This window comes from Apium graveolens, chromosome 5 (assembly GCF_009905375.1).
Source record: "Apium graveolens cultivar Ventura chromosome 5, ASM990537v1, whole genome shotgun sequence".
Taxonomy (NCBI): Eukaryota; Viridiplantae; Streptophyta; class Magnoliopsida; order Apiales; family Apiaceae; genus Apium; species Apium graveolens.
Genome location: NC_133651.1, coordinates 313,978,744 through 313,992,863, shown reverse-complemented (window position 1 = coordinate 313,992,863; position 14,120 = coordinate 313,978,744). Strand labels below are relative to the sequence as shown.

At 44.2% G+C, this 14,120-nt stretch overlaps 2 protein-coding genes across 2 annotated transcripts; both read left to right on the top strand.

The window, feature by feature from the left end:
* Nucleotides 1–3,733: 3,733 nt before the first annotated feature.
* On the top strand, nucleotides 3,734–5,318 carry LOC141661291 (uncharacterized). The gene is made up of 2 exons (XM_074468275.1): nucleotides 3,734–4,051; nucleotides 4,368–5,318. The coding sequence occupies exons 1-2, from the start codon at nucleotides 3,734–3,736 to the stop codon at nucleotides 5,316–5,318; spliced, it is 1,269 nt and encodes a 422-aa protein (XP_074324376.1).
* A 1,508-nt stretch (nucleotides 5,319–6,826) lies between these two features.
* On the top strand, nucleotides 6,827–7,693 carry LOC141661290 (uncharacterized). Its single transcript, XM_074468274.1, has one exon. It carries the CDS (start codon nucleotides 6,827–6,829, stop codon nucleotides 7,691–7,693), a length of 867 nt encoding a protein of 288 aa, XP_074324375.1.
* Nucleotides 7,694–14,120: the final 6,427 nt, after the last annotated feature.

Genomic DNA, 14,120 nt, shown 5'->3' with positions numbered 1-14,120 from the left:
CAAGTCCAAAGGGAATACGTGCCGCGTTAGAAGGCCCGACGTCTTGGTTAGACCGATCTATATCCCTACATCCGAAAATGGGGAAATATTAGACGTGTACTCAGACTGAATAGATAAGAAGGAATGAACGAGGAAGAAAGGCTGAGTACAACAGACCGGATCGGTCCAGAAAATAGGAAGAAACTTAAGACCCGAAGAGTCAAGGGATCGGCTCCCGAAGCATGTTCAAGGGCTTGAGCAATCCGAAGACTGTTTAAGACCAGAACACACCTGCAAACCATCTTTAAATCCCACAAACTTTCAGGAAAAGCAAAACAAAAAAAGGAAGGGGAACACAGAGGGACACTCTACCCCTATAAACTAAGAATCCCTAGATCGTTGCAAACAAAAAAGAGGAAAAATCCAGAGAATCTACTTATACATAAAAAAATGCAGAATAACATAAATCAGAAAGATTGCAAGAAATGGTAGACTTACTGTTATAAAGAAAGCTTGACACACTGTAAGGATGCCTGGGGAAATCTGATGTTACGTTTCCCGTCGCTTGATGCTTGTAAGGAAATGGAATAGGCACAGAGGAGAGGCACAGAGGAGAGAGTTTTTGTAAATGGAGTAGCAACAAAATGACAAAGTAAAGAGATCTGTGTATTTATAGGCAAAAGAAGACGCGACTCCTGCGATCTCTGCCCAAAAGATGTTGATTTCGAAATCAACGGTCGAGATTTGGAGCGATTGAGATTCAACGCTAGATGAGAGTGGCAATCTCGAGGCCAAACAATTGTCATGATTAAAGTAGTCACGATTTCCCAAGCGACGCTGTCCACCAAAGACAGCAAAATGGGACGAAGAGGTTGGACTTCACCCAAGAAATCCGCTCTCGGCCGAAGTCCATGGACATGTTGAAGGCCCATTATTCTTATACCCATGTTACGTATTTGGGTCGAAGACGAAAAGACGTTATTTGGGCTGGGGAGAGGTCGGGCCAATAACAGGAACGAGAATTGGTCCAGTAAAGCCGATGACGCAGTCCCCAAGCTACAACGTCCACTTCCCTCTCTAAGCGGAATGAACTGAAGACTCCAGGAACAGACCGTTAACTTGGTACAGGTTATATACATGATGAGATTCATTCATCAACACACACTTCAGATCACACAGACTATCTTGTATTCCAATTAACTCACCAAAAACCAGTTAACTTATTTTCACACTGGAGGTGAATCGGGAAATCATTACTCGTATTTTCTTTTTTCATGCTGAAGTCATTCCATCAGAAGCGAAGTAAGGTCGGCAGAAAACTGGTTCCAACACGAAGTGTTATGCCCAAAAATTGGTATAAACAATATTCAAATTGAGATTAATAAAATAAGTCAAAATTGAGGAAGAAATGCCTAAAATTAAGTAAAATACAAAGAAAGTTTCCTTCTTTGTAAAGGATCAGGCGCGCCCTATTGTTAGGGGAGGCGCGTCCAAAAAACATGAAACTAAAAGATTGTTGTGGAAGAAGAAGGCGCGCCCTCAGGGTAGTGAGGAGGCGCGCCCAGTTACTAAGGAAAGGTGGGGAATTATCTGATTGAATCTCTTTCTATGGTGAGCCTTAGGGCGCGCCCTAAATGTACAGAAGACTTTGTAAAGACATCAAACATGACTGCTTGGCCGGGTTCTTTAGAAGATTCAAGGAAGATGGAGATTATTATTACTAACCTATTTGATGCAGGTACTCTATTGAAGAACTCCTTCCTGTAGCATATCTATAGGAAAGGCGGTGTCCGTGGTCAGAGACCTCCAGGGGTATGCCTGAACTGAAGGTCTCCTCCTGTAGTCAATGAGTGTCCTCATTGGGGATGTGGGTGAAATTCAATGTGTGCTTTGGGAGCTCTGTCTCTGTAGTCAACGGGTGTCCTCGTTGGGAGACTTCGGAGTATCCTGCACTTTGCACCCAAGAGCTTGGGATCACTTGTCCTGTAATCTGGTAGGGGCTCCTTGTCGGGGGACAAGGATGCATCCAACATTTGGGGTGAACCACGGCTATACCTGCATCCACAAACTAGAGAAACAGCTGGTAGCGGAGGGTTATCCTTGACTAGGGAGATGCCTTATCCGTGAAGTCTTGAAGCCACGGACGAGCCTTGGGCCTTTATGGTTGGGCTTCATCGGCGGACATTCCTAAAGCTAGTAGAAGACGGTTTCTAGTGGATTTCCCATTGGGCCTCGGGAAAAGAGATCTAAGCCCATTAGGTTTCTTGTTCCCCAAGAACTATGTTGGCTTGATTCCCTATAAATAGGGATACGTAGGCAAATTGCAAGGGGTCAGAAGCGAGAGCGCAAATGAGCCACCACTAACCCTAAGGATTCTCAGCCACCAATAACCACCACCAAACACTGTTCATCTTTTCCGATGAATACTGTTCATCGGATCCACCGATTACTGTTCACGTTTCCGACGAAGAACCACCATCACAGATCTTGTTTCCGACTACGAACCTCAGACTTTGTTGCTGCCAAATTCCTCCATCAACAAATTGGCGCTAGAAGGAGGGCTAATCAAGATCTGCATCTAGGAGGAAGGATGCCTCAATATCATGATGGAAGTTTTTATGATGGAAGCTTTTAGGAAGAATCTGATCATGGCTATGAGCGCCATGAACCTTACGTTCCATCCATGACTGATCGCCCCACTCCAGATGTTGGGGGACAGCCGCCTGTGCTCATTAGCAACGCTGACTTGCTAGAACAACTGTATCGCATGGGAGATGCTCTGAACGGTTTCGATTCAAGGCTGAGCACTGTGGAGTGACACAATACCAGAAGGGGCCTTCGCCGCAATCGTTCTACTCATGCACCTGGGAAAGCACCTATGACTGATAGAGATACCTCGGCCGAACATGGTCAAACTGGAGGAGGACGTGTGCCGATAACCCCGCGACGCCTGAACTATTCCAATGATATATCTCCAATCATCGAGCTGGTGGAAGAAGATGCTGATGGTCGAGAAATCCTGCGGACGGATAACCGGGGGTTGCCAATCCGCACCGGTCTGGATGTAGTCTTGAGGAGCGCCGACAGGCGGAGTCCGTGCCGTGAGCAAAGAGGTTTTGCGGCTTTAAAGGATCATTTGGGGATCCGCTTAGGCGACGATGATCTGAGAATGTTGTTACTTGAATGGCAAAAGGAAGCTGATCATGGAGATGTGACGCCCCATGATACAACGTGTGTGCCCCTGAATTCCCATGGAAATCAGGAGCGGCACCGCGATCATGAGAGAGCTCCTCCCCACAGATCGCTGGACCAGTATGGTCGAGGATATGGAAGCGACCGTTTGAGAAGACCCCAATGGAGGGGAAGAGGCGGAGGTCGAGGTAGGTACTTAGATGGGTATCGCCGCGACAACTACCGTGGCCGTAATGATCCCCGCGAAAACTACGTGGGCGATCTGAAAAGGCTACTTAACCATCTGGAAGGCAGAGTGACGGCCACGTCCGAAATTCCTTCCCCGTTCTCGGCGGCTGTAAGAGAGGCGCAGTTACCCTCCGGGTACCGAAACACTACCAGCGATCTCCGTTTCCACGGAAGTTCAGACCCTGTGGAATTTCTGGGCTGATTCAATATAGAGATGGACGTATATCAAGTCCCGGACTTGGCTCGATGTCGGCTCTTAGAGGCGACTTTTAGAGAAAGCGCCCAACAATAGTTTCAAAAGCTTGGGCTGGGGGTAATCACTTCCTGGGACCAAATGAAGACTCTGTTCTTGACCAAGTTCCAAGCTGCTGTGAGATATGCTCCCTCCGTTACAACTCTCGCCAACGTCAGGCAAAGGGAGAATGAAAGCTTGACGTCGTACTTTAAAAGGTTCAATGCTGAATCTACCAGCGTAAGAGGGGCATCAGACGAAGCCTTGAAAAGCTTTTTGATAGCAGGGCTAAGGGTTGGTTCGGATTTCTGGAAGCACTTACAGGGAAAAGACCCAGCCACTTTGGCGGATGTCTTTGCTTTGGCAGAATCGTTTAAAGCCATAGAGCAATCTCTGGCAGAGGTACAATCGACAGCGCAGGTAAGTCAAAGAAACACAGCAAGGGAAAGAGACAGATCTTCATGCCCAAGGTACAGAAGGAGTAGTTGAAGCCCAAACCGAGTGAATGCCACAATCACGAGGAGGGAATGGTGTCCTCCCTCAAGCTATGACTACAGAACAAGCCGGTATACGCCTTTGGCCACGTCTATTGAGCATATCTTTGAGGTGAACAAAAACAGAGGGCTGTTTAGAAAACCTGAGGCTCTATCATCCTGGCAAAGTAAAGACAAGAAAAAGTACTGCGAATATCATGAGTCATCCGGACATAACACACATGAGTGTCGACAATTAAAAGATGAGATCGAAGCACTTATCAAGGAAGGATAGCGCTGACAGAGTGAAGGAAGAAGAAGGGCGAGCCCCACGAGGATCAAATAATGAAACTTTGGAAGAAAAGAAATTCGTCAGGGACGGCAGTATCCGAACGATCTACGGGGGAGATCCCGGGATGGAATGCAGCAACAGGGCCTTGGCAAGATATGCTAGGGAAGCTCGGTTCAGACCTCTCACAGACATTCATAGGGTGGAGACTCGACCACCCAAAGTGTTCAAGGGCGAATCCATGGATATCACCTTTAGAGAAGCGGATTCCCGGTGGGTACATCACCCCCATAATAACGCGTTGGTCATCTCCATCCAGATCGGAACCAAAAAAATCCATAGGGCCTTCGTAAACAATAGAAGCTCGGTAAACATCCTCTACTATAGTACCTTTAAAAAGATGGGACTTCCTGATCGGGATATGTCGGGGGAAGATTCGCGGGTCTATGGTTTCTCTGGCACGGGAGTTAGAGTTATGGGATCAATTCGGTTGCCATGTACTTTGGGGGAAAGTCCGTTGTCCGTGACAAAGATGCTCGAGTTCAAGGTTCTGAATCAAGAGTCATCCCACAACGTGCTGTTAGGACGACCTTTTCTTCGGGAGATGAAGGTTGTCACTTCGATCCACCACCTTACCATCAAGTTTCCAACCCCAAATGGTGTGGGAAGTATAAAAGGCTCTCAGTATGACTCTCGAGAATGCTACAAGCAAGCTATGAGGGGCTTTAGGAAGGACTCCCGCAGCGAAGATGCATCAGATGATGATCGAGAAAGGAGCATCGAACAACCAACCGAGGAAATCCGAGTCCATTACTATATCGATCAAGGAGACGAGAGCCCCACTGAATTGCCTCCAGCAATATTGTTCTTAGAAGACACAATCAGAATTGAAATGTTGGAAGAAGAGGAACCCCAAACATCATAATCCAAGCAGATTTCAATGGGGAATGGCTCGAAGGAAGATTTGACGTCTTGCAAAGTCTTGGACAGGATGTGCATAAGGTAGATGCCCCACTCCCGGAGGGCGCACCCTTATCTTCGGAAAATTTAAAGGAAGTTAATGCCCCTGTGATACAGGGCGCGCCTTCTAAAAAAGTTGATGCTCCTTTCCAAGGGGATGCGCCTTCTCTACAAAATGATGAGAATCGTGATCTACCCGACCTAGATCCGTGAATACCAATGCCAACGAAAAAGATGAGGCCAGTGGAAGACACAATTGAAATCCCTGTCGACGAAAAAGATCCAAGTAAGGTTTTGAGAATTGGATCTCAGTTGGCGCCAAGTTTGAAAGAGGGACTTTCAATATTTCTCTTGACAAACCTTGATGTATTTGCGTGGAACCATTCTGATATGGTGGGAATCGACCCAGAGGTAATGTGCCACCGTTTGAATATTGATCCCAATCATAAAGGGGTTAGGCAAAAGCGAAGGGCTGTGAGTGGTGAAAGGGCAGTAGCCTTAGCGGAAGAAGTGGATAGGCTCCTGGATGTTGGACTAATCAGGGAATCTTTCTACCCAGATTGGTTAGCGAACCCGATGTTAGTAAGAAAACCTAACGACAAGTGGAGAACATGTATGGATTTCACCGATCTGAATAAGGCATGCCCAAAGGATAGCTTCCCTTTGCCAAGAATTGACCAGTTGGTCGACGCCACGGCAGGACATGCCTTGCTCAGTTTCATGGATGCATACTCCGGATATAATCAAATTCTCATGTATGGGCCTGACCAAGAGCACACCTCTTTTATCACCGATAGGGGACTCTATTGCTACGTTAGGATGTCATTTGGTTTGATCAACGCGGGGGCTACTTATCAAAGATTGGTAAACAAAATGTTTAAGAGGCAGATTGGACAGACGATGGAGGTATACGTGGACGATATGCTTGTAAAATCTAAGAAGGCGAAAGATCACATCGCAGACTTAGCTGAAATGTTCCATATTCTGAGAAAGTATAGGATGAAGCTGAACCCTCAGAAGTGTATGTTTGACGTGGAGTTAGGAAAATTCTCGGGGTTCATGGTCAACCACCGAGGAATTGAGGCGAACCCGACAAAAATTAAGGCTCTGTTGGACATGAAATCTCCCTCCAGCGTCAAACAGGTACAAAGTTTAACGGGAAGGATTGCAGCTTTGAATCGATTTGTCTCAAAGTCATCGGATAGGTGCAAAGAGTTCTTCAAGGCAATCAAAGGAATGAGGAAGGATTTTGCGTGGACCTCAGATTGTGAAAAGGATTTTCTAAAAATCAAAGAGCAGTTGGGGAATCCTCCGATGCTGGCCAAGCCAGAAGAGGGAGAAACTTTGATTCTTTACTTGACGGTCTCGGAATACTCTGTCAGCGCAGTATTGGTAAGAGAGGAAGCAAGCCATTAATGGCCCATGTACTATGTGAGCAAAAGGTTGCTGGATGTCGAAACCAGATATACCAGCATGGAGAAATTGGTATACGCTCTTATTCTCGCAGCGCGAAAGTTAAGACCATATTTCCAAGCTCACCGGATAGAGGTTCGCACCGCTTATCCACTCCGGCATATTCTGCATAAACCAGAATCGTCGGGAAGGATGTTGAAATGGGCGATAGAGTTGGGGCAATTTGATTTGGAATATTGTCCTCCCACGGCAATCAAGGGACAGGCGTTGGCAGATTTTATACTTGAGTTTGATTCTGAGGTAGATAATAAGGCTATAGTATTGGCAGAGCCTTCCTCACAAGGAAGTCCTCCTGTTGAGGAAAGGGAAGAATTGCCACACCCTTGGTGGATCTTGCACATCGATGGGGCTGTGAATAATAATGGAGCAGGCACCGGGATTGTCTTAGTCACCCCAGAAGGGCATCATTTGATGAGCGCCATCCATTTCAAATTTTATGTCACCAACAATGATGCTGAGTATGAAGCCTTGATCAATGGTCTGAAAATAGCTTTCGAAGTGGGGGTTGTAAATTTGATAGCTCGGAGTGACTCTGAGCTAGTTGTAAATCAAGTCAACAGAGGTTTCCAAGCCCGGGGACCTTGGACGGAGTTATATATGAGATGCGCACAACGTCTATTAGAAAAGTTTGGAAGTGCCAGACTAGAGGGTGTTCTGAGAGAGGAAAATAGTAATGCGGATGCTTTGGCAAAGATGAGGTCACAAATGGATAGCGTCCAACTTGGACAAATTCCTTTGGGAATCCAAGAGATACCAAGTGTTCCAGAGGTAGAAGTGTTCCAGACACGGGAGACCCCGTTAGAGAATTGGATGACCCCCATTCATAACTATATTCGAACGGGAGCGTTGCCAGAAGACAAGTTATAGGCTCGACACCTTCGTTACCAAGCTGCTAAGTATGTTGAATACAATGAGGTGTTATACAAGAGAGGATTTAACCAACCACTGTTACGCTGTGTGGACATAGAAGAAGGAAATTATATCCTCAGAGAGGTGCACGAAGGGATTTGTGGTAATCACTCGGGGGTGGTTCATTGGCATTAAAAGTCCTCATACAAGGATATTACTGGCCAACTATGAAAGAAGATGCCTTCAAATTTGTCTGGGCTTGTGACTGTTGCCAGCGTTTCGCCAATTATTCCAATGCCCCGACAACGTCTATTACTTCATTGGCAAGCCCTTAGCCTTTCGCCATGTGGGGGATCGATCTCATTGGAGAGTTTCCCAAAGTAAAGGGGGTGTGAAATACGTCGTGGTGACTGTGGATTACTTTACTAAATGGGCGGAAGCCATGCCACTGGCCACGATCACAGCAAAGAAGATAAAGGACTTCATTTTCAACTCCATAGTCTGCAGGTTTGGTATTCCATACAAACTCATCTCGGACAATGGGAAGCAGTTTGATAGTAAAGAGATAAGGAAGCTTTGTGAAGACTTGAACATCAAGAAAGATTTTGCCGCAATCTAACACCCGCAAAGCAATGGTCAGACAGAAGCCATAAATAAAATCATAAAGCATACTTTGAAAGCTAAGTTGGAAGAAAAGAAAGGAGATTGGCCAGAGGAGATGCCCATGGTCCTTTGGTCTTACAACACAACTCCCAGATCGACCACAGGAGAAACCCCATTTTTACTGACTTACGGGTATGAAGCTATGGTTCCCGTGGAGGTAGGAGCCGGATCCCTATGAAGAGACTTGATTGTTGAAGAAGATGCAGAAGTTAACCAGAGGCTCCACTTGGACTTACTAGACGAAGCCCGAGCGAACTCTCAAATAAAATTTACTGCATACCAGCAGAGAATCGTGAGGTATTTTAATAAGAGGGTAAAATATGTGCCATTCCAGGTAGGGGATCTCGTGTTACAAAAGGTCATGCCAAACAACAAAATAGCTCAGCATGAAATACTTGGAGCTAATTGGGAGGGACCATACAAGGTCAAGGCTATACTTTAGAAGGGAACCTATCGCCTAGAAGATTTGGATGGCAAACTTATTCCCCGAGCTTGGAATGCGGAGCATTTACGGAAGTATTATCAATAGGGTGTGGCTTTGTCCCCCTCATTTCTATAATTAATTCCTATGTAACAGACTAGTAGCAAATAAATTCCTCCTAGCCTAGGGGGTAGTATACATGACTACGAACCTTGGAACTAGTAGAAGGATAAAATTTTCAAATAATTTCCCCACAGAGCATAGTAGCCATGGGACTGGTGTAATTTGTACACTAGAGCGCATTATCAATAAAAGAAAGAAGTTGCTTCAAATTGCTTTGTTTGCTTGGCATATAAAACTTTCAGGTAAAGTTCCTTCATAATAAAGAATTTCTATGAGTGATACACCAACAAGATATATTCATGCTATGATATGACAGCAGGATTCCAACATTATACTAAGGAGTATACTCTAGTAAATCATAAGTTATAAAATCACCTATCTAAGAAAACCTGAGACACGCCCTATTTTAATGCGTGCCCAAATTATTAATGATCAGGATACCATGACACGAATCCATAAAAGGACGTGCCTAGAAGGATGACACTTAGCAAATTGATGGCATAAAAGTAAAGCAGTGTGGTTGATCAAATGAATTAAGGAAAAGTCTTTCATATCAAGGCGCGCCATTGGTTTGGTACATAAATAAATTATTGCAAAATAATCACTGATAAAAAAGGTATACTTGGCACTTGCACGTTAAAAAGAACCAGGGTGCGCCCTGATTTCAAAATGTTCCGGTAATTTTTTTTTTAGATCCCCATGACATAGTAACAGTTTTAAAAATCTTGTAAAAAGACAAGTACCCATGAATGTACTAAATAATGTTTTCTAAATGCTAAAGGGTGCGCCCTATAGTAAGGCACACCATAACGATTTGACTAAAGAAGATTTATGTTCTAAAAATATAAACATGATGTAAGGGCGCACCATTATGGAAGGACGCACCTCATGTTTCTATATGATAGAAGTGTATAATGGTTTGATAGAATCAAAATAGAAAACTATATAAAATTAAGGCGCGCCCTAAATGGTTGAGGCGCCTTAACAGATTTTATATGCATGTTGAAAAAGATAAAAATAAAACCATACAATATGTCATAATGCAAAAGTTAAAGAGTGGCAAAATATAAGTCATACAACCTTGCACAACATCAAAAGAGGGCTGGCTCCTTAAAAGTATTTGAAGCTTAAGTACGAATACAGTTTAAACATGACAACAAATCAGGGCGCACCCTGAGATTCATTAGTTGGAGGAATGGACTGAAGAGGAATTGAGGGGTCTACTTCAGGCGCGTTCTTCTCGGGCTCGTCAGTAGGCGCGCCCTCAGCCTCCTCCAATCCGAGCTCGATCCTTTTGGCTTGGATTTCCTTGGCAAATTCCTTCTTGAACTCTGCCATCTCAGCAGAGTTTCTTCGCCAAACTTTTCAAAGCTGTATTCAGGATCATTCGCCACAAACCCTAACCTGTAAAAGTGAAAACCATTAGCAAAGGCTTCGTCTGTGATGATCCTCCTCTCCTCCAGCCAGCCATTCATTTCCTGATCTTCAAGGTACTCTATCCTCGCTTATTTCAGCTAGTTCTATATGAAGAGATTCTGCCTTTTTGTTGGCAATCTCAAGCAAAGAGGATGAGTTTGCAACTTCACCCTTGAGGAAAGCTATTTTAGAGTCCTTGGCCTTGATGTCCTTCATTATGGAGGAAATCCTTATCTTTAAGAATATTTTTCAGAATGTTATTGTCTCCCTGAAGCCTCTCCAGGCGCGCCTTCTCCTCTAATAGCTTATCCACCACTTGGTTGGAGTGGATGAACAACTGACAAGAAGCTTTAATAGAGGCCCTGGTGGCATCCTCCAGGCTCATGGCTTGCCACTTCTCCACCTCCTCATCAGTTACATGAAGAGAACCCAAAGGGCCAAGGCAATTGAGAGCAGCTGAAAAGCCTGAAGGCGCGCCATCTGTCCTTGGTTTTTTAGCCGCGGCTTATTTTTCGGTCAGGTCGATGATTGGCCTCTTTGGAACATGAGTAGGTTGAGGAACAGGGGTGGACACATGCATGGATGTTTATGCCATGGGAGCATCTCTCTTTGGTTTGGGCTTAGGTTTATCACTTAGGCGCGCCCCGAATGACTTAGGAATTCTTGGAGGAGCCATCTCTGCATAAAACATGAAAGATATTAGTTAAACTTAATAATAGGGCGCGTCTAAATGTGAGAACATGCCGAACCAATCAATTAACAAAGAATTCAGACAGGAAATATATATATATATAAAAACAACAAAACAATTAGTAGAGATAGTGGCAGTATAAATGTGTAACCTATTAAGCCTCGGGTAAAAGGCGCGCTCCAGGTAGGTAGTATGAATTAATGATCTAATATGCCGGGAATAAACTTATGAGAAGTTTTGTTAAGTGACAAGGACGCGACAACAATGAAAGGCGCACCTTTAGAATTTAAAATGATCAAACCTGAAGGTGCCTCGCCTTGAAGGGAGTTGTCTTCTGCTTCTTCGTCTTCTTTCTCAGCTTCTTCGTCACTATCTGGGTCAAGGCACGAGAGACAGGAATGCCTTTCCTAAATCTCATGAATTTACGTCTCACCCCCACCTGGTCAGAAAGGATTCCAACCCTCATGAGGTTGGTCCTGGTAACCAACGATTTTAAGTTCCATTTCTCAGCAGAAATTCTGAGCAAAGCTTCAGCCCGCCTTTTAGGCTCGCCTTCAAGGGCTCTCATCACTGGTTTGTCTAAAAGGAGAAGGAAGGCTATAAGAATCAGGTAATGCATAAAAATGGGGAAAATGAAAGAGAGGGTGCGCCCTTACTTCGGGATGTGTTGAACTGAATCCTTATCCTTGGAACATCGTACAGGTAGAAGAAGTTTTCTTTCCAGCCCTTCTCATGGCTGAGTTTCCCGGAAGAAAACCCTTTTTTGTTGTACTGAGCCACTAAGTAATAGTAACCGTGGCAAGATTTCCTTAAGCTAAAAAAATGACTTACCTCGGCCATTATGGGCTGGGGAAAACCTAAATCAGTGTAAAGGATGAACAAAGCAAGGACAAATTTGTAGCTGTTTGGAGAAAGTTGGAGTGGGGCCACATCATAAAGCTCTATCACTTCTCTCAAAAAGGATGTAAAGGCGCGCCGACACCTAATGAAACCATCTTAGGACTGGTTACCATTCTGGGAATCCTGAAGATCCTCCCATAGTTGAAGATATGGGGCCGCATCATGCTAAGAGGGCGCGCCCATATACCTTCCATGTCATAGTACTCCATGAGCCACCCTAACTGTTCATTTGAGCAGGTTGAAGGGAGTCCAACACAGAATAGCTTCCCATGCTCCTTTCTGAAACGTTTCTTCACAACTTCAGTGCATGGCTCATATTCATTCCAGTCAAAGTCCAGCTCGCTATCAGAAACTTCCCAGTGTTGAAAAGGGATGGGAGAAGGATCAGGAGAGGTGGAGAACTGAAGGGTGTCCTCATCAAAAAAGTTGCTCTCATCTCGGAGAGGCGAGGTGTTTTCTTCAGACGCGCCTTCAGACTGTGGGGGAAAGGGTGCGCCCTCAGACTGTTGTGGAGAGGGGCTTGGAGAAATAATCTTATAGGATACCTTGGAGGGTCCTGCCCCAACGTTCACTCCATATTCGGTCCCCCTATACCTATCCGCATTCAAACTTTCCAGCCAGTCATCATTATCTAGTTCTGTACTAACAGGGACTGGAGATCTTTCTTTTTGGATTAGCTTCTGTTTACCCCTTCTCTGATTTAGAGGAATGTGATCTTGGGAGTCGGTTGATGATTCTGCCATTATATTGCTAACTTTAAATTCTTAGACAAGGCGTGCCTCTTGTTTCAAAAAGTGGGGAGTTCTATGTGCGTTCGGGAAGTCTGGTTTGAAAGAGATAGATGGAGGGGAATAAATCCCTAACTTGATACAAAAATCCTTAAAAGGATGAAAGGGTGAGGATGCACCCTCGTCTTCCAGCTTTCAAGAAAACCAAAGAAATATTGTGGGCGCGCCCAAGTTGAAAGAATGGAAAAAGAAAATATGAAGGAAACAGACAAAGTAATGGATGCCTTGAGAAAATGGTATTTCCTGAAGGAACCTATGTCGACTTCTTTCTAGGGCATGACCTACGTTAGGAAGGCGCTTCCTATCGGTTACAAGGCACGTCCTATTAGTTTACATGTTTTGGGCGCGCCCTAGACATGTCTTGCGATATGTACGCTCTTAAATATAATTAGGTTAAAGGGAAAACAGTTGGAATTCTCAGAAATAAGAATTTGAAAATTTTGCTAAGCGGTTTTAGATCAAACCCACAAAAATATAAATATACATATATATACACACACAAGTATGGATGAACTATGAACTAGAAGTTGAAAGGGTAACATGGCATGCAGTGTGATTTACTTGACGTAATTCAGAAATACAAGAAGTTTTTCATACCTTTTAGATTGGAGAAGGAGTTGACCGGAAAAGATTTGGAGAATGGTAGCAGAGGAGGTCGATTCCGAGAAAATTAGTACCGCCAGAGTTGAAACTTTGGAGAGAAAGAGAAAGTAAAAAAAAGGAGAGAGTAAAAGTAAAAAAGAAAGTGATTGATTGTGACTTGTATTTATAGCGAAAAAAGGACAACTGTCAAAATCAATCATGTCAATCACGATTCCCGAAGAATAGGGGAAACCGTTTCGAATCGTTTCAAATTCTAGGACGCGCCCTCTTGAAGGCGCGCCTCATATGATTACCACAGTAACTTGAAATTCTGAATGCAAAAATTTGGAACTTTAAAAAGGCACGCCCTGTTTAGAGCGCACCCAGTAAATAATATTGGAAAGTATGTTTATATAGATTTTGATAAAGATGAGGAAAAATTCCAATCCCATTTTCAATGACATATGGAATTTGGGGGTAGCTGTTATGCCCAAAAATTGGTATAAATAATATTCAAATTGAGATTAATAAAATAAGTCAAAATTGAGGAAGAAATGCCTAAAATTAAGGAAAAGACAAAGAAGATTTCCTTCTTTGTAAATGACCAGGCGCGCCCTATTGTTAGGGGAGGCGCGTCCAACAAACATGAAACTAAAAGATTATTGTGGAAGAAGAAGGCGCGCCCTCAGGGTAGTGAGGAGGCACGCCCAGTTACTAAGGAAAGGTGGGGAATTCTCTGATTGAATCTCTTCCTATGGTGAGCCTTAGGGCGCGCCCTAAATGTACAGAAGACTTTGTAAAGACATCAAACATGACTGTTTGGCCGGGTTCTTTGGAAGATTCAAGGAAGATGGAAATTAT

What these genes read in the sequence shown, in the direction of transcription:
- LOC141661290 (XM_074468274.1), top strand. Translation starts at nt 6,827, where the DNA reads ATGGAGAAATTGGTATACGCTCTTATTCTCGCAGCGCGAAAGTTAAGA.
- LOC141661291 (XM_074468275.1), top strand. Translation starts at nt 3,734, where the DNA reads ATGAAGACTCTGTTCTTGACCAAGTTCCAAGCTGCTGTGAGATATGCT. An exon ending in AGGTACAATCGACAGCGCAG is followed by an intron (nt 4,052 to 4,367) that starts GTAAGTCAAAGA and finishes GACAATTAAAAG; the next exon opens with ATGAGATCGAAGCACTTATC.